Source organism: Nicotiana tabacum, chromosome 7 (assembly GCF_000715075.1).
Source record: "Nicotiana tabacum cultivar K326 chromosome 7, ASM71507v2, whole genome shotgun sequence".
Classification (NCBI taxonomy): Eukaryota; Viridiplantae; Streptophyta; class Magnoliopsida; order Solanales; family Solanaceae; genus Nicotiana; species Nicotiana tabacum.
In genome coordinates this window covers 159,237,841-159,258,489 of record NC_134086.1, presented here as the reverse complement: position 1 = coordinate 159,258,489, position 20,649 = coordinate 159,237,841, and the positions used below count along the sequence as shown (strand labels likewise).

At 36.5% G+C, this 20,649-nt stretch overlaps 1 protein-coding gene across 1 annotated transcript; it reads right to left on the bottom strand.

Moving 5' to 3' along the window:
* Positions 1–11,134: 11,134 nt before the first annotated feature.
* LOC142162387 (uncharacterized) lies at positions 11,135–13,631 on the bottom strand. The gene is made up of 6 exons (XM_075218736.1): positions 13,058–13,631; positions 12,393–12,669; positions 12,036–12,305; positions 11,797–11,899; positions 11,613–11,716; positions 11,135–11,414 (listed from the first exon to the last, which is right to left on the bottom strand). Exons 1-6 carry the CDS (start codon positions 13,629–13,631, stop codon positions 11,135–11,137), a joined length of 1,608 nt encoding a protein of 535 aa, XP_075074837.1.
* Between the last annotated feature and the right edge of the window lie 7,018 nt (positions 13,632–20,649).

The window sequence follows — 20,649 nt, the reverse complement described above, 5'->3', positions numbered from 1 at the left end:
GCGGGGATGGCTAGTGAAAAAGGGAGGGGTAACCATGTATGCAAAAAGGGGTAGATAACCTGCCTATAGGAGTTTCTGAATTTCTGCATTTCCATGTAGATAACCATGTCTATAGGAATTTCTGCACTTCCATATAGATACCATGTCTATAGGAATCATGCATTCTCATATATAGAATTTTCTGAATTTCTGCACTCTCATATAGATATTATGTCTATAATTACTCGAAATCTGAATTCCGCATATGCATATATAGAAAATATGCCTATAGGTCTTTTTGAATCTTGCATATCCACTTTTCATTAGGCAAACATGTTTATAGGTCTTAAATAACCAACTGCAATTAGATATCATGTCCATAAAAAATACAATACCTAGATATCATGTTTGTAGGATTTCTGCATTTCTCTATGTCTATAAAAGTGTTCTAAAGTCAACAAACGCATAGAAAGCATGCCTATAGGAGCTTTAATCAAATTTGAATCGCCTCACGCGCTTACGAGTCTAAAACCAGCAATAATAATGCATTACCAGTTGTAGAGCTTATGATCTTTTGCTAAAACTCGCCCTCCTTTAATAATTGACAACTTTTCTTAAATTAGTATGTAATCAGCTCATATCCTTGTTTCTGAAATCACTAGATATCATGCCTATAGGGTCTTCTTCTAACACTTAGGCAAGCCATAAGGTGAAAGCTTATAAGCTGAATCAAATTTTATGTGCTACAACCAGCAGGCAGACCTGATTCGGGCTTCTTATCTGAACTATGTAATAAATAAGTCTGCCTCAACCTTTTAAGCTTTAATCAAACCCTAAATAGTACATGCAAGTCATGCTACATTATGTGCTTTCTTTGGTTTAAAGGATGTCTGTTTGAGCCCTTTTATTTGTTTATATGTTTCCCCAAACTTGCTATATGTGTTTTGTTTGTCGCCTTAGTATTTTACCTTTTGAAACCATAAACAAGCCCAATACCTCCTCCCTTTAGGATTAGTAGTCCCAAGTGTCTCCGGGGCTGATAGGATTGAGGCGGGTAATAACATGCAATAAGTAAACGAGACCATTTCGCGCTTTAATACCTTAACGGGGTAGGAAATGGTAGATATGGATATGATGACCACGTGATAACATCACGTGTAGCCCCTCACTGAGGAGTGATTACCGGATGTTGTGTGGGGTGATCTATATTATCAATAAACCTAGGACCCCCTCCCTTTCCTTTGTTTTCTTTGTTTCTTTAAATTTTTTAAACCATTTCTTTTAAGGAAATCAACTCTTTTAATTCCTTCTTCTTACTTTTGTTTATTTGTAACCATTACGTGAAAATACCCTCTTATTTGAAGCCTTTATTTGCCTATGTGTTATTTGCACTTAAGTCACAATAATAGTTTGGCCGGGAACCACACTAGTGAATCCTGAGGGGTGCCTAAGACCTCCCCCTTGGGATAATTTCAAGCTCTTACCCAATCTCGGGTTACTCAAAACGAACCCCTCCTAATGTCCTAATGCACTTTAATCATTAGGTGGCAACTCTTCAAATCAAACTCAATTCCCAAAAGGTATGAGTTGTCCTCCCAAATGTCATAAACCCGATTTCGCGAGAAAATGGGGGCGCGACAACGACCTCGTCACAGCAGTGATAATTGATGACACTAGTGAAATGATCAATGTGGAGGACCTATTAGAATCCGTATTGTTAAATCTTGATGTCAATGAGGATGCAAGACGAGTGGAGTGCGTGAATGCTTTACATGGAATGAGCTATTATTTTTATGAGCCTAGAAAATTGTCTTTAGATCTTGATAATCGGAAAACTCCACCAACAAAACCATCAATTGAGGAACCACCGGTGTTGGAGTTGAAACCACTTCCTCTACACCTCAGGTATGAGTTATTGGGCTCAAATTCTACTTTACCAGTTATTCTTTCTTCTTGCCTTACTAACATGCAGGTTGAGGCCACTTTGGCGGTGCTTCAAAAGCGAAAAAGGGCAATTGGATGGACTCTTGGCTGACATTTGGGGAATAAGCCTCGCATTCTGTATGCACAAAATTATTTTGGACGATGATGCAAAACCGCCCTTGGAGCGTCAAAGAATATTGAATGAGGCAATGCAAGAAGTGGTGAAGAAAGAAGTAATCAAGTGGTTGGATGTTGGTGTTGTGTACCCCATTTCCGATAGCTCATGGACTTCTCCAGTGTAATGTGTACCGAAAAAGGGTGGTATGACTTTGGTAACAAATGACAACAATGAACTTATTTCCACTCAGACAATTACCGGATGGAGGGTATGTATGGACTACTGGAAGCTAAACAAGGTGACCCGAAAGGATCATTTCCCATTTCCATTCCTTGACCAAATGCTTGATCGTCTTGCGGCGCGTGCTTTTTATTGCTTTTTGGATGGATACTCGGGGTATAATCAAATCTTAATTGCCCCAATGGACCAGGAGAAGACTACCTTTATCTGTCCATATGGAACCTTCGCTTTCTCTCGGATGCCGTTCGGGTTGTGTAATGCTCCGGCGACCTTCCAACAATGCATGATGACTATTTTCATCGACATGGTGGAAGATATATTGGAGGTCTTCATGGATGATTTTAGTGTGGTTGGTGATTACTTTGAAGAGTGTTTGAGAAATTTGGATAGAGTATTAGCCCGATGTGAAGACACCAATCTCGTGCTTAATTGGGAAAAATGCCACTTCATGGTGGAGGAAGGCATAGTGTTGGGCCACAAGATTTCAAGCATAGAATTGAAGTTGACAAATCCAAGATAGAGGTGATTTCAAGGCTTCCTCCCCCCATTTCCGTCAAGGGGGTGAGGAGTTTTCTTGGGCACGCGGGGTTCTACCGGAGGTTTATAAAAGATTTTTTAAAGGTGGTAAACCCCTTGTGCAAGCTACGAGAAAAGGATGCAAAGTTTGTGTTCGATGAGGGATGTATGCAAGCATTTGAGCTTCTCAAGCTTAAGTTGACCACTACCCCAATCATTACCACACCAAATTGGAGCTTGCTTTTCGAGCTCATGTGTGACACATGTGACGTTGCGGTTAGGGCTATCTTGGGTCAAAAGGTTAACAAGATGTTTCATCCGGTGTACTACACAAGAAAGACCATGAATGAGGCTCAAAGGAACTACACGGTTACCGAAAAAGAGTTGTTGGATATAGTGTTTGCAATGGAAAAGTTTCGGCCGTATCTTATGGGACAAGGTCATAGTGTACACCGATCATGCCGCCCTTTGGTACTTGATAACAAAGAAAGACTCCAAGGCAAGATTGATGCGATGGGTGTTACTACTTCAAGAGTTTGATCTAGAAATTGTGGACCAGAAAGGTAGTGAGAACCAAGTGGCGAATCACTTGTCCTGTTTGGAGGAGGAGGGGAGGCCTTGTGATGGCCTTGAGATCAATGATTCATTTCCCGACGAACAACTTCTTCCGATGTCAATTAATGATATGCCATGGTTTGCCGAAGTTGCCAATTACCTTGTGACTGGAGTAATCCCGTGTGAGCTCTCTTTTAACCAAGGGAAGAAGCTCAAGCGGGATAGTTTAAATTTTTATTGGGATGAGCCATACTCGTTAAAGATTTGCACGGATAGTGGTAGATGTGTCACAGAGGAAGAACAATTGAGTATCTTAGAGGCTTGCCATTCTTCATCTTATGGTGGCCATCACGGTGGGGTGTGGACCGCCTCGAAAGTTCTTAGTTGTGGATTCTATTGGCCAACCTTGTTCAAAGATGCGGGTGATTTTGTGAAGAGGTGTGATGATTGCCAAAGAGCGGGTGGAATTTCAAAAAGGGATGCCTTTCAATACCATTCTTGAAGTGGATTTCTTTATTGTTTGTGGCATCGATTTCATGGGTCCATTTGTTGCTCTAGTGGGAATACTTACATTCTCGTGGCGGTTGACTATGTCTCAAAATGGGTTGAAGCCGTGGCTTTGCCTAACAATGAAGCCTGGAGTGTTGTTGCATTTCTTAAGAAGAGTATTTTCACAAGGTTTGGCACTCCCTGTGCGATTATTAGTGATGGGGGATCTCATTTTTGCAATAAAGCTTTCGACATGTTGCTTTCTAAGTATGGTATCAATCACAAAGTTTCTACCCCCTATCACCCTCAAGCAAATGGTCAAGTGAAAGTCTCCAACCGGGAAATCAAAAGTATATTGTCAAAGATGGTCAATGCAAATAGGACCGATTGGTCGAAGAAGTTGGATGACGCTCTATGGGCTTACACTACAAGAAAATACTTAATTTGTGTGTATGTGTGTGTGTGTGTGGGGGGGGGGGTGGTCAAATTGTGACAGTTTTTGACCCCCACAAAAAGAATTGTGGCGATTTTTAGAAGTGCCACATTTACCTTTGCCACGAACATTATTGCGGCGGCTTTCTAAAACCTCCATGACAACCGCCACAAAATGAATTTTTAGTTTGTGGGGGTTTTGAAAGATAATTAGTGCTAGTTTAAAGTCCCCACAATATGATTTTGATGTGTCAAAAAAATAAATATTGCAAGGGTTTATAAATCCCCTCAATATGATCATAATGGTTAAAAACAATATTGCGGGGGTTTAAAAACCCCCAAAATATAATTTAAATATTTTTTTAAAAAAAGAAATAAAGTTATGTGGGGGTTTTGAAAGACAATTAGTGCTAGTTTAAAACCCCCGCAATATGATTTCGACGTGTAAAAAAAATATTGCGAGGGTTTACAAAACCCCATTAATATGATCATAATAGTTCAAAAAAGATACTGTGGGTTTTATAAACCCCCAACATATGATTTAAATATTTATTAAAAAAAAGTTATGTGGGGTTTATAACTGCTACAATATAATATTAGTGTTCTAAATAAAAAATAGTGGCAGTTTATTTCTGCCACCATCCTTTCTTTTTAGTCAATTTTCTGCTGCTGCTTACTGATGAAACTCGTTTACCTTTATCGCAGATGACAGCCAAAGGAATGAATTATAAGAAATAAAAGCATGCAATGTACAATGGACACAGATGTGTTTTGGTTTAACCAATCAGATCAGCCTCGAAGGTACAGTTGTGTCTTCAGAACAGTGACTCTTAACAGATTATATACAATATGGCTAGACCATTTGAGATATGGAAGTCTTTTATGTATGCACAAAACTTTTAGATACGCCTCTGAAATTATCATGCTGGATGATTAGGTAGAAAGTGCAACTCCTTCTGTTGCTCCTCCATTGATCTTGTGGAAATGGTATATGGTAATCAATGTGTTGTCAAGAATGTAATATAAGAATTAGGATACCTCTACAATTATTAGTCGTACTAGCACACTATGCATTGCACAAGTAACATAAGCAATGATCAGGAAAAACACTCAACATCAGTTTCTAAAGCAATTCCCTGAATCACTATCATTTGTCGCAACTTAACTTCAACAATCTCAAGAAACAATTACAGCTACCATAAAATCCTTATAAAGAAAGGGAACAATTGATGAACCACTTCTGCTGGTGTTGCTAACCATAGCTACTTAGCACAAGAATAGAAGCTATCCTAAGATCATTGAAGAGAAAAGGATCATCCAAACCTTGACAACACTTCTGCACTCAACTCATTAGAGAATCAATGAACTATCGGTCCATGTCATGTGATGAGAACTAACAGAGAACTTCAACCATCTCTTCTTCTCAATAAACACAAGGCACGGTTGCAACTAGGTGATTGTACTATAGGAGGCAATTGTGTAATAAAATAAACTTTAACAACCAAAGTATAATCAACTAAAGTCTCAGCATCATCTCTAACTTTTGGTACTGGACGGTTGTTTGGAGCCAGAGTAACAACTGAAGTTTCTCAAACCATTAAGTTAAGCTTCTCAATCTTGTACAAGTCTGTCTCTTACATAGAGGTACGAGCTTTGTTAGATTCAGTTAAGATTCTCTACAAAAGAACAAAATCCATGTGCAGAAATAGAACTTACTTGCAATAGGAACATATCTCTTGGCATTATAACATCTTTTGGAGAATGGCAAACTCCTTCCAACTTGATGACCTACAGCAACTACTAAGCATAAAAGAGATTGTGATCAACATTAATGATGAGGAATCCATCCCATATTATCCAAAGAAGACAGAAAGGAACAGTTTTAGGTATGCCTACATTGATTTAAATAGGATCTAGAACACTTGCCTCTTCATGTTCAACTGTGTGTGCCAGTGGAAATATCACTTGACCCCCAAAATTATAGACTCGGGCCCCAGGTAGGCTGCAAGGACCAACTTTAACAGCTACAGTTGCGTAGGCATCAATATCATTGTCTATCCATTCTGATCGATGCTCGCGCAGAAACCTGAGAAGTACTGTCGGAGTCGCACTCTGAACAACAGAAACAGGAAGATGTCAAAAAGTAAGATAAGAATATGGTCAAGTCAAGATAACGTACATAAGGAGGAGGAGGAACTGTGTCAAGAAATTGATTGGGAAAAGCAAGCAACATCACTGGTAATAGCAGATCGGAGTCCTCCATTTTACCATTTCACGTTTTCAAGCAATTAAATATCTACAATTTGGGCGGTCTATCTTGCACTGTACAAGACGACCATATCAACATAAGTCATTGTGAAACCAATTTTAATTTCTAAGGGGTTAAAAGCACCAAAATGTATTTATCTACATTACATAGGAGAACAACTAAATGAGTTTTAGTAAAGCCAAGCCTATCTAGATTCTAGATACACTATCAACTTACCAAAATGACCTTTTCTTTTAATTTGGTTGTCTGAGACTCTAAGTTATATCTCTGCCATGAAAATTAGTCTTTTCGTAGCCCAAATACAGAGATTGAAAATAAAATAGAAAGACCAAGTGATCCAATTTACTTGACTATTCTCATAAATATTGTTTACCATAAACTCATCCGGATTATATGACATCTTGCATTTGCAATACCTTCAGAGAAACAAAAAAGGATTAAGAGCATAAAGAACATTACTCAACTTCAATCAGCAACCATGCGGAATTTCATACACTTACATTGGAACCATATCTGGCACAAAAGCTCCAGTTGCCATTTTATACTTGAACCGACAGTAGTAATACTCCGGACCAACATTCTCAAGCTTAGTATAGTTCCTAAAAGAATGAACATTGCATTTTCCTACTATATTGTGGGCAATTCGAACATCGTAGCGGTCCGACAATAATAATCCCTTTGCTCCATAAAACTTTCTCCGCCCTCCCATTGATTCCTCTAGCGGGTAATACCCTCTAACATGATAACAAAATTGTTCTTCCAACTATTTTTTTGTCCCTTACACTCTCTCTCTCTCTCTCTCTCTCAGTTCTTCCAATACTTTCATCTTTTTTCCAAGAGATACTCTTATGGCAAACAAATATGAATACCACAGATTAAAAATAGGTGAATCAAATATAAAAAGGTGAATCAAATATGAATACAACAATCTAGTGGGATTTCACAATTGGGGTATGGGGAGGGTAATATGTACGCAGACCTTACCCATACTCTGGAGGGCAGGGAGACTGTTTCCAAAAGACCCTCGACTCGAGAGGAAGAATAGGAACAAGTAAATAACAACGTTATATGGATAATACATTATAAAAAATCTTTATTGTTTAGTTCGCCTATTTAAGATAAGCCTATTTTGTGCCTAGCTTCAGCGCCTAAGCATGCTTTACGCGAGCTTGACAACACTTTAGGCTGCAGATTTAGGAGTAAAATAAGCTTTCCAACAGGAATATCACTACTCAGAAAAATTCAAAAAGTTGACAGACCATGGATAATTGGTGGATCAATTAAAAACGTCCTAGTGGCTAACACTCATTGCTTCGCCATGGATAACTTTTTTTTGGCGTTTTGGGGTTATGAAACAAGAAGTGTCATAGGATGTAAATATTAAGGCAAGCACAAAAGGATGCAAAGCTATAGAAATAATCTAAATTAGTGATATAGTTTTGTACAGTAGAATTATTACAAAATAAAAGGGGAAGTTGGCTCCCTTGCAACTTGTCTTATTCCACTAGCAGTTTTACTCCTCTCCGGGACCTGATTTTCAATCATTTGGTGGAAGGCTTTCCTATGAACCACTAATTCTTTGTATACATATATATACACGAAGCTTATTTGTGTAGTATATAACTGAAATCATAGTGGGCTATGGTGTTCAAGATGCTGTACAACTTTTTCAATCCTTAACCCGACCTGCTTCTTTCTTGGAACTTATGAAATTAAAGGTTGCAGAGAAGCAAGAAATTTTCAAAGCTTTGCTCTATGTAATCCAAGTATATTTGTACTGAAATTAATAGATTTTGGCTCCATTACTTGCCTGTAAATACCTTGCTAATTTCAGCTGCAAGTAGCCTCCACAGAGAGTTTCTCAGAGGTATTTGGACGTGGATTTCCTCCAAAGACTTCAGACATTACATTTACTAAACAAGATTGCCATCCAATGCAGTTCTGTGATATCCCCTTTGAAAATTCGGAGGAAGTACAAAATAAATAGGTCAATGACATTATACAGATTAGCCAATGATTAATAAGTGAGATTAATGCAAGGCTAAACTAATGCTTTTAGACAAGACTAAAATACAACATTTTGAATGATGCCAGAAAATAGTAGCCATCAGTATGCAGAAAAAGTTGACAGACCATGGATAATTGTTTAGTTCGCCTCTTTAAGATAAGCCTATTTTATGCCTAGCTTCAGCGCCTAAGCATGCTTTACACGAGCTTGACAACACTTTAGGCTGCAAATTTAGGAGTAAAATAAGCTTTCCAACAGGAATATCACTACTCAGAAATATTCAACAATACTGTGAACTATGCAGCTAATATGTTATAAGAATCAAGGTTCACAACCTGATTTGACCGGGTAATTGGTAGTAAAAGGCATAACTATACCTCCATGTGATGCTATCAGCCTATAACACGGTCTCACTGTCTGATTTAGTCTCAAACAAGGAACTAACCAAGTAACATACTGGACCTTGGCTTCCTATCTTCAACCATATGACTTGTATGTTGCAACCTGGCCAACAATGTGTTCAACATAACTACTCCATAAGAGGATTTATTGACAACTCTTCAGCATAACGAAAAAGATACTTATGAAGTCAAAAAGTTTGATCATAGGAGGAAAACAATGTCAGAAAGTAATTTCATTTAAAGCTGAGATTTGACAGGTGATGCCTCATCCGATGCAAAGGTAACATTCATGCGAAAAGGTGAACACGTCCAGAGAAACTTATCTAGTTTCCAGTGAATCTTAAGTATGGAGTTTGAGTCGTTAATTATGAGATGAGAACAAAGTAAAAACACTAATGTGGTTCAAGGAAAAGAAATCAGTACATCTAAAACATAATGACAATATAATAAAAACAAAGCTCCCAAAAACTAAAGATAAAGTAAGATAACTAAGCTTAAGAGCCTGTAATAAAATTTAATCGTTGTATGCTTGGCTGCAATTTAAAGTTGAAAAACCATCCAAAACAACGTTAGCTATAGCATACAAGAATACCTCAAGGTTTCAGTAAATGAGTGTACAACTTTGGATGCACTATAAGCACCTGACCATGGTCCCAGATCCAAAGCAATGCAACTTCCAACATTTACGATTTTCCCTTTTTTCTTGGATGCCATGTGAGGAACAACAGATTCAATTAACCTTATCATTTCTAAATATGCCTTCAAACCAATTATGAATTGCAGCTGCGTAGTAACTAGTGATGTTGTCAGACATATTTGTCAGACAATCAGCTAGCTAGGATCTTCAAACGATCCCCAAAGACATTAATCCTACCTTGTACATATACCCTGAGTAACAAACCAACAACATTCAAGTACACCTGTATGTTTCCAAGAACACTATTAACTCTCATCAAGTATTATTGAAAGAAGTTGTTTGACTACAAACCACTAACTTACTTTGGCTGGAGAGGCATCGCTTCTTTCCAACTCTTTCTAGATGTTCTGGTCATACACGTCTCTTACTTTTTCCATCGGAGAATGACCTTTAAAATAACAAAGCGCGACATGCCTCCAATTGTGTGTATACATGCAAATATCCTAGTGGTTAGCTTTTAAAAATTACAAAATTCAAAGCTGAACTAGTATCGAATTCTGCGGATGCATAAAAGATGACAAAGAACTCCAGGTTCTTTTCACTTCTCCATAAATTGTACTGCTTCTTTAAAGCAACACTTGTAGTGATACACATGACAAAGATACATGCAGATTGTCATGAGATAAGCAAAAAATATTATACAAGAATAACACTGGATGAATAAATGAATTTCCTCCAGCCGCCAACATATTTGCATGTATTTTGACGACTTCTTTAGCCATTCCAACTAATACTAGCATTTTTCACTAGGAGATATCAGCTATAAAGAAAAGAGCATAATGTGTCCAGGCATCTTCACTATCAATCTCAAAGCCTTTGTTTGCAGCTTCTTCTGCATCTGGTTTCCAGTGAATCTTAAGTATGAAGTTTGAGTCTTTAATTATGAGATGAGAACAAAGTAAAAAATATTAATGTGGTTCAAGGAAAAGAAATCAGTACATCTAATACATAATGACAATCTAATAAAAATAAAGCTCCCAAAAACTAAAGATAAAGTAAGATAATTAAGCTTAGGAGCCTGTAATAAAATTTAATCGGTGTATGCTTGGCTGCAATTTGAAGTTGAAAAACCTTCCAAAACAAAGTTAGCTATAGCATACAAGCATACCTCAAGGTATCAGTAAATGAGTGTACAACAGCTTTGGATGCACTATAAGCACCTGACCATGGTCCCAGATCCAATGCAATGCAACTTCCAACATTTACTATTTTGCCTTTCTTCTTGGATGCCATGTGAGGAACAACAGATTGAATTAACCTTATCATTTCTAAATATGCCTTTAAATCAATTATGAATACCATTCTAAATATACTTATACATCAAATAAATAAAATAAACACTACTTATGCAATACTATTACCATAAGGTAAAGCAACATATTAAATAAATTTTCTATTCAAACTTGTATGTATCAGCTACTACGTTAGTAGCAACATTTGTCTTTACTACATCATCAATTATATGGTCCCTAGCTAGTTGTACATACTCATCACCATCACCAAAAAACTATTCAAGTTCTTGCTCTTGGTATGGTTCATTCTCATATACTTCATCTTCCACTACTTCTTCTCCCATATCATATAGATCTCTTGGCTTTAGATGCATAGCAACACTCCACCCTTTATTGACAACATCATCCACATAATACACCATTTGTGATTGAGATGCTTCGATGTAAGGCTCATGTTCTTCACATTCACCAGTATGAATCAATCTATCAAAATTAACACAATTTAAGATCCAACGATCCTTTTTATACCCTCTATCTCGAGCAGTATCAGCCCATCTACATTTGAAAAGAACAACCTTGAATCAACCATAATAATTAATCTCAAGAATATCTTCTAACTTCCCATAATATGGTAACTCTGCTTGCCTTAAATTTCCGTCAATACTACTTGCAATACATGATGTTTTAGAAGTTAAGAAAACTCCACTATTCTGTGTTCTGAGACCTTCTCGAGCCAAAGTTCAAAATTTAGACCCATTGATGTTATATGCAGTAAAACGTCTTGCAACTACCGATGGACCTCGTGCAAGAAACTTTAGATCAATAGAAATTGTATCTATTGTGTCTGGATTCATAATCTAAATCAAAACGAGATTGTATTAGTGAAGTTTGCTTGTTCAAACCAAATGTAAACAATAACTAATGATTATTTACTCACCCGCTTTTGGAACCAATCAACAAACTCTTTATTAACTCTCCTCTCTATCTCTGTAGGTGAAGGTCTTCTTCTTGAACTCCTCCTTATGTACTGTCTAAACTCACTATATGAAATAATTACATTAATGTTAAAGAACAAAACTAGCCTACTCAAACATTACAATGATAAATAATATAAAGTTTGTATGAGTTACTCACTCTACAAATGGCGTGACTACTGCACAATTCAGAAGCACATACCGATGAGCTTGTAGTTTCTGCATATCATTTAAAGGGAATGTAATCGAAGCTGATGCAGGTTTACCTAATTGAGGAAATATAGAGGACGTTCCAGAAGGCTCAGTGACATTTGGGTCATCAAGAACACGCCTAGGTCTATTGAATCTTGTCTCAATATCCTCAATATACCGAGAACAAAATGTAAGAGACTCTTCAGCTAAGTAACCCTCAGCTATAGAACCCTCTGGTTGTGCTTTATTCCGTACAAAGGACTTAAAATGTCCTAACTCCCTATAAAAATAATAGGCCATAAGTGTACAAACTAATTCAAGTGACCAGAATGCAAGTATCTTCAAATTAGAAATGTTAATGTTTTACCTCTCGACGGGATACATGTTTCGATGATGCACTGGACCTCCGAGTTTTGCTTCCTCTGCTAGATGGACAGACAAATGAACCATTACTGTAAAGAATGTTGGAGGAAATAGTATCTCTAGGTGGAAAAATGTGCTTTCAATGCGCTCTTGGAGCTTATCAAGCTCTGAAACATTCAAAGTTTTGCTAGAAAGGGCTCTGAAAAATGAGCAGAAGTCCACCAAAACTGCAACTACATGGTCGGGCAACACATTGCGGATCGCCAATGGTAGCAATTGCTCTAAAATAATATGACAATCATGACTTTTCAACCCAAAAATCTTTTTTTGTACCGAATCAACACAGCTAGAAATGTTACTTGAGTAGCCATCTGGTACTTTAATATTCTTCAAAGTTGTAAGGAACAACATTTTAGTGTCCAACTTCTTTTTTTATCAATCATAAGTGAAAACACAGCAAGGTGATATTTTCCACTATCATCCGGCCAAAAATCACGCCTTATGCCCATTTTTTTAGATCCTTTCGGGCATTAATATTATCTTTTGATTTCGATTTATCATGGAGCAGTGTATATATGATATTGTCAGATATATTTTTTTCAATATGCATAAAGTCTAGATTATGACGCAACAAATTAGATTTCCAATAAGGAAGTTCAAAGAATATACTTCTCTTGTTCCATTGCTTAGTTGCTCCTCTAGATCTTTTCCCTCTACAATACAATTCTGCTCCTCTCCCTTCTTCGATTTGTCTCAAAATGGCAGACCCTGACAATTTTAATGGTGGATTTCGCTCCTCTGTACTTCCATTAAAGCGTACTCGATTCAACCTAAACCTGTGATTTCTTCTCAGAAAACGTCGATGGCCCATAAAGCACCACTTTTTACTATGACGAAGACGACAAGGTTCTGTGTCAAAGTTACAAGTTGGGCAGGCAAAACCAGTATGTGTGTTCCAGCCAGATAAGATACCTAATCCAAGAAAGTCACTGATTGTCCACATAAGAGCTGCATGCATTCTAAAATTTTCATTCAACGATGAGTCAAACGTTTCTACACCATCATTCCATAACTCGTGTAATTCCTTCACAAGGGGTTGTAAGTACACATCTATATTATTTCTAGGCATGTGCTTCCTTGGAATGATCATTGATAAGATGAAGGAGGTGTGCTTCATACACATCCAAGGAGGTAGATTGTATGGAATCAATAAGACTGGCCAAATACTATATGTAGTAGTCATTGTTCCAAAAGGACTGAAACCATCACTAGCAAGGCCTAGCGAACGTTTCGAGGATCCGAAGCAAATCCAGAATGAGTCCGATCAAATGTCTTCCATGCCTAACCATCCCTTGGATGCCTCATCAACCCATCAGTATTATTGCCTGAAGCATGTCATCTCATATGTTCTGCAGTCTTACAACACATAAATAATTGTTGCAATCTTGGTTTCAATGGAAAATAACGCAAAACCTTTGCAGCTTGCTTTTTTTTTTCTTGTTAGGATTCCATTTAGATGTACCACAATGCTTACATGCTTCCAATTCTGAATCACCTTCCCAGTATAGCATACAATTATTTGTACATGCAGGTATCTTGGTATAGTCAAGGCCATGTTTGCTAATGGTTTTTTTGGCCTCATAAAAGAAAGGAGGTAACTTTGCATCTTCAAATGCATCTCTCAACAAATCTAGTATCATAGTCATTGCTTTGTCACTTAATCCACAATAGACCTTTATATGATACAATTTTATTAAAAACTCTAGCTTTGTGAACTTGCTGCCTTCATACAGTGTTTCACTTCCATCTTTGAGAAAATCAAGAAAGTCACCAGAATCCTCCCTATGCCCCTCATTTGATATTTCATTTGAGTCCAATGGTTGAGATATCCCTACATCAGCCGCTTGGTGCCTATAGTGCCCAAATGCATCATTAATCATTGTTTCTATTGGATTTTCTGGGTGAACCATCTCTTGCATAACATCTCTATCTCCAGAAGGCTCTACTACCTGTTTCTCACAGTGAAGATTCCAAATAACATAATTTTGAGGGAATGGCTTGCAAATCAAATGATCTTGCACTATCTCTCTAGTTTTCTACTTGATAAAGCCACATTTAGGACATGGGCATCTAATTGTATCTTCCACAGCCGCATTCTTAAACGCAAAATCAAGAAATTTATCCAAACCAAGCCAGTATTCGTTTGTGTTCCGTGGCTTTCCAATCCATGATTTATCCATTGAAAAATGATAAATACATTAACACGAACCCTTTTAGAATATACCTCCAAAAGCAATCCTCCAGTCCATGGGTACCTTCAGATTTGACTATCCTTCCAATCTTCTACAAGAATTTTAAATGCTCTTTCAAACAAAGTTAATTTCAGAAACTGACAGAGGACAGAAAGAACCAATGAAGAATTCCCACAAAGGACTCCTTGTTCATATAGCGAAGGATAACAAGCAGTAGAAAAAAGAGGGTCAGAATTACAAATGAAGAAAATCTAAGAATTTCGATATTTCCCACGGTTGCCGCTTTCCTTGCTTAAAATAAACCCTCATCGCTTCCAACTATTTAAAAGCTTTAACAAAATTTATGACAATTAGTATTATACGGATATGGGGAATTTTCTACTCTCATGATAAAGAGCTTTAAAGAAGCTAGAAAGTTTTTAAAATGTTTGAAAACCAAAAAGTGCAAGGATTTTTCTTTCATGTAAACTTTTAGAAATGGAAAAATAACGTTTAGGGTTAAGAAAGAATAACTTTGGGGCAATAAATAGCTTTTCCTCTATTCATTTATTTTAATTCTTATTACTAATTTTAGGAGTCTATATAAATAATAATAAAATTAAAATTAAATAATAATATTAATAATAGATTTAAATTATAAAATAAAAATTAAAAATATATATAAGCTCTTGAAAATAATTAATATTGATATATTTAGCAAGATCATAGGAAGAATCTTGTCAAATTTCTCTAACAAATGAATGATTAAAGTTTTATTCATCTATATGAAGATTAAGAATAACTCAAAATAATGAGTCAAAGTATCACATATTTTGCTAATTGGGAACATCAAAAAATGAGTATCATTGGAATAGCCAAAATTTACAGGAACATCTAACATTTTTTTTCATATTTTAGTTCTATGTCTCTCAAAATTATCAAACATTTATTATTTTGCTATTTGAAAGCAATTTTATATTTACTTACGAGGAGTAATATTTCGAATTACATTATTGATGGAATTTATTGATTATTAATTTTTAGAGAGGTAAACCGTGCAATTTGATAATATTCTTTTAATCGTTTGAAAGATAAGACGTTAAAGTTGAATTTTCTCTCATAGTAACTTTAATTGATAAGTTAACAATATATAAGTCATATGCAAATAATAAAGTGAAGATGTAATAGCGTACTAAATAAGATATGATTTTCGCCATACACAGATACGATGATAATTATAATTTTGTTAAAACACGTGCTTATATGAATTAGATCATACTAATACTAGCATTTAGCAAAAGAGAATGGCCTCATTGGAGGGGGGGGGGGGGGGTGTTCTAAAGATGAATAATTACATGAAAGAGATATGTGAGCCTTACAACCTTGAAAACACTCTTGGTTGACAAAACCAAATTCACTGTGTGTTGCTTGTAAGTTATTTAATGCAAGAGATATTTGTTGTTTTCCACAAAAGATGCATAATTCTAGGTTTGCAGCAACTATCCCTTCAGGAGATCCAATAAACCTCAGTATACAACCCAAAGATGACATTCTGGTAAAGAGCAAGTGACAAGCAACTATGATGTTGAAGCAAGTTCAGCTTCAAGTGTCAATTTAACACCATCCCTAAATGCAGTTGTTGACATATTGAGTGTCTGAATCAATCTGGTGATATCCATGGATATATCTACTGGAGATTTAACACCGTGGTTAACCTAGAAAGTTCAGATAACACACGCATTGTCGCTGCTGCGCCCACAACATCGCAGAAGCCATTGCATCAGCTGCCCAAAATTTCCAGCATCTCCAAATGTCCAAAATCAAATCCGTTAGCCTTCCTAAATTCACCCGAGACCCTCGGGACTTTAACCAAATATACCAACATATCCCAAAATACCATACGAACTTAGTCTAGGCCTTAAACCACGTTAAACAACACTAAAATTTCGAATCGTGCTATGAATCGAATTATGAGTTTTCAAATCTTTCAACTTCTATATTTTGCGTAGAAACATATCGAATCAAACCGGAATGACTTCAAATTTTGCACGAGAATCATAAATGACGTAATGGAGCTGTTCCAATTTTCGGAATCGAAATCTGACCTCGTCAAAATTTCAACCTTCGGTCGAATTTTTTCCAAAATCTCCTATTTTCTGACTTTCGCCAAAATGCGTCGAATTGTCCTACGAACTTCCAAATCCAAATCCGAACATATGCCTAAGTCCGAAATTACTATACAAAGCTATTGACATCATCAAATCTCCATTCCGGGGTCGTTTGCTCAAAAGTCAACTCTTTCTATTTAAGCTTCAAAATGAGAATTTTTCTTTAAATTAAATTCCGAATCTTCCGAAAACTAAACTCGACCATACACGCGAGTCATAATACATATTACAAAGCTGCTCGAGACCTTAAATCCCTGAACGGGACATTAAATTCTTAAAACGACAAGTCGGATCGTTACACGCATGTTAGGTACACGGTTTGAACACAAGCATTAGTGATAATTTCTTATGTAACACAACAGGGAGAAAACAACAGTGAGAGCAGATTGAAAGCTCATATAACAATTGGTAAAAACAAAATGGACTGCATATTGAAGTGATTAGATGAAACTTTCACTACGCCTTGTGAGGTTGAAAGATACAGAAAGTTAAAGTTCCTACCCTTTAGCTCATAATATAGGTTAGCTAATAACCAAATTAACTAGCAAAGAAAGGCATGAAATTTACAGAGCAACTGGGAGGTTCATTGTGCGATAACAAATTAAGGTATAATAACATACTACCTGACTCATTGTACAGACAAAAATGTTGATTTAACACAAGGATCAAAAGAAACCATTTCGAGGCAGCAGGGGAACACTAGAAGAAAATAGCATGTGTGTCGAGGATTAAGATTGCCAGTACCTTTTCTGCTGCAACCACAACCATAAGGCGTCCAAGGATCTCTTGGTCAGATAATCTTGCAAATCGGACCAGGGCACATATACTTTGAATCAAACGCTCAATATTCCTATCATCTGATGCATTTAGCTCCAAAACGACCTCTTTATAGTTTGGTCCCAAAAGCTCATGAGCAAGAGCCAATATACTAGTGGTTTTGCCAGTACCAGGAGGACCCTGCAGAAAGTTTTATATAGAACTGAATATCTAACATGAAGAAACTATGTACAAAATTTTTAGCAAACCGCTTTTGCCAATTCAATGTGACACCAAAGGGACAAACATTTCAGAGTCTGGAAGTCCTATATTAGATATGCATTTGAGTAAAAATGGTCAACTTCCAGGAAAACTAGCAATAACTACTTTATTTTTATACATTCTCATCAATCAACACATTAAAACTCAATGTTACTCAAGGATACAACTCAGGAATCATAAAAAGATGGTATGTGAAACCAAAGACCATTCTTCCAAAAATAGAGTACGCACAAGAGGTAAAAGAATCAGTATCCAACATCAGGTATAAGCTAATACAAAAGATCATAGTTCTTTGCAAATATGTGTACATATAACTATGAAACTCCAAGTACCATTGAGCAAGCACCATCAAGATCTACACAAGAAAAGGAATAAGGAATGCTTCATATTCAGGACTTATTGACCTCAAGAGAATAAAACTGAGGTCGCAGTAGCAAAACTGTAATCCAGCAAAAGTCAAACACATTGTATGGAGCTTTTGGGCCATGTATGAGCTTCAAGGGCACTTCTGGAACACTAAATTTCCCACTAACAATTTCTTATAGCATGACCTGCCGGAAAAAAGCCTCCTTTCCCAGCAGGCTCCCAAACAATAAACTCCTTTCAACAGTTTTGCAACACTGTTGATATCTCAATCAGAACAACTTTGTTTGAGGCTTAAACTCCATTTGTAACCAGATTTATATTGTAGAATAGTGACTTGCAGTAAGAGCAAAGATCTCAGGATTCTTCTTCTTAGAATTAGAGGGGTGTTCGCAGACTAAGTCATTCTAAATTTTAATCTTTTCCCAATTTACCACTTTTTATTTGTAATGTTTCTGAGAAATCAGGCCAATGATTCCTTATGCAGTTGCAGATCCTAGACCATACATGGAACTTACTGATTGTGCACCAGAATGCCAACTCCCTATACTTCACTTATACCAGCTTTATCTAACGCTACTGTTCTTCTTTGAATATCTCCATAACTATTTCATTATTAGAATTTCACTATGGTTAAAGCTTGTGAACAATGGTAGAACCATAAATTTATACAACGGGATACAAAAAAATCTACAACGTCATAGTTGGAATTTGATCCTAAGGCCTAAAGCAATTTTGAACCTCCTTCACAACTACATTTTGATTTATTTTCATAACAGTGCACATATAACAAAAAGAAGACCGGTTTCGCTCTTTTATATTGTGTTATTTTTCGATGAAGGGGGTTCGATCCCTTCACTCTACCTAGTATCCATGATAGCAAAAGTCAGAAATTGAAGTACTGAAAATGTGAGGAAAATGGGAAGGACTAAAGCAAGAAAATGGGGAAAAGAAGTTAACTTCTGAAGATATAGCAGTGATTGAAAATGTGAATGATACAACTGTTGAACATGAAAAAAAGAAAACTGATCTAAGGGAAGATGAGAATGCCTTACTACAACAAGTTCTTGCAGAGGCTGCTGAACCATATGGTATTAAAAGTTGGTGCTAGGAATTATTCCATTCATGGTCAAAGGGAACTTTTACATGCATTTTGTCATTGGGATAAGGCTAGTTGGAGTACAATGGTTTTTGTTTGGCTTCTGAACTGAAATTCTTTAGCCAAGAGCTTATATTAACTCCATCTTTTACAGTTCAATCACCATTACCTTATTTGTTCGACCATGCTTTGCATAATACTTATTGTGATTGTGGCACACGAATCACACCTGATGAAACTGTTGTTCTTGGGGCTGCAGTATCAACTGGTGCAATTGTTAGATATGTTAGTGATATGTTCTTTTAGATATGACACCATTATTTCCTGGCGAGGGAACTCTTGGTGATTTTATTCCCTATACTCAAGAGAGCAACAAAGCAATATAAATTCCTAGAGCAATATAAACACAAGTCTAGATAGCAACAAAAACATTAAACATTAGCTGAAGTAAAATGATCACAAGTCTAGACAACCATTACAAATTTAAATTCCTAGAAAGCAAAAGTAGTCACAACGAAAATATTAAGCACTAACTAAAGCGATATAAACACAAGTCTAGACAACCACTAAAAATTAAATTCCTAGAAAGCAAAAGTAGTCCACAACGAAAACATTAAGCATTTGATTGGTGATTTGCGTTGTTATCCGCCGATGAGCCTTTTACATCAACTAGTGAAGTAGGTTCATTCTCTGTATCATCAGGCTGAAACAATAAAATGATATTCAGTGAGAAAGTTATATAGATTAATTCCAAACAAGATCAGGAAACAAGATTGTATCAAATGTAGCCCTTATCCTAACCAAATCAAAGCCTTTAACTTCTGCTAGGAGATGGGAATTCCTTGCCACCACCTCCATCTTTAGCAAAGTTAGCAACAAGTTTTACTAGAATTAGATGATATGAACTGTATATTGCACTAACTTTATTTTGTTATCAAATAGAAGTACAATGCAATTAAACTGACCAGAAGTTGTTGTAACAGAAGAAGACAGATTATATTACTTCTTACATGTGGTTGAAGCGCAAACAGACCAGCAAATTCTTCAGGAACCACACCTTTCTTTGACATCACGTAGACCTTCAACGCATTTAAGGTGCCTTCTAGTTGGGATTCCACACGCATAAGCTTTTTTTGCAAATAGGTATATGTTGCATATGATGTACCATAGCTAGATGAAGAAACATTCGGATCACTAAGTTGTCCTTTCTTATTCCTGAATGTGTTCGAAGGAGATGCTCCCATACCCATACATCGTACTCTCCCAGAGTGCTCTGTCCCTAACATCTTGCCAATAACATCATTTGGGGAAACTTCACATTCATTAGTATCACATTGAGTCATATTCAATTCAATTTGTTAC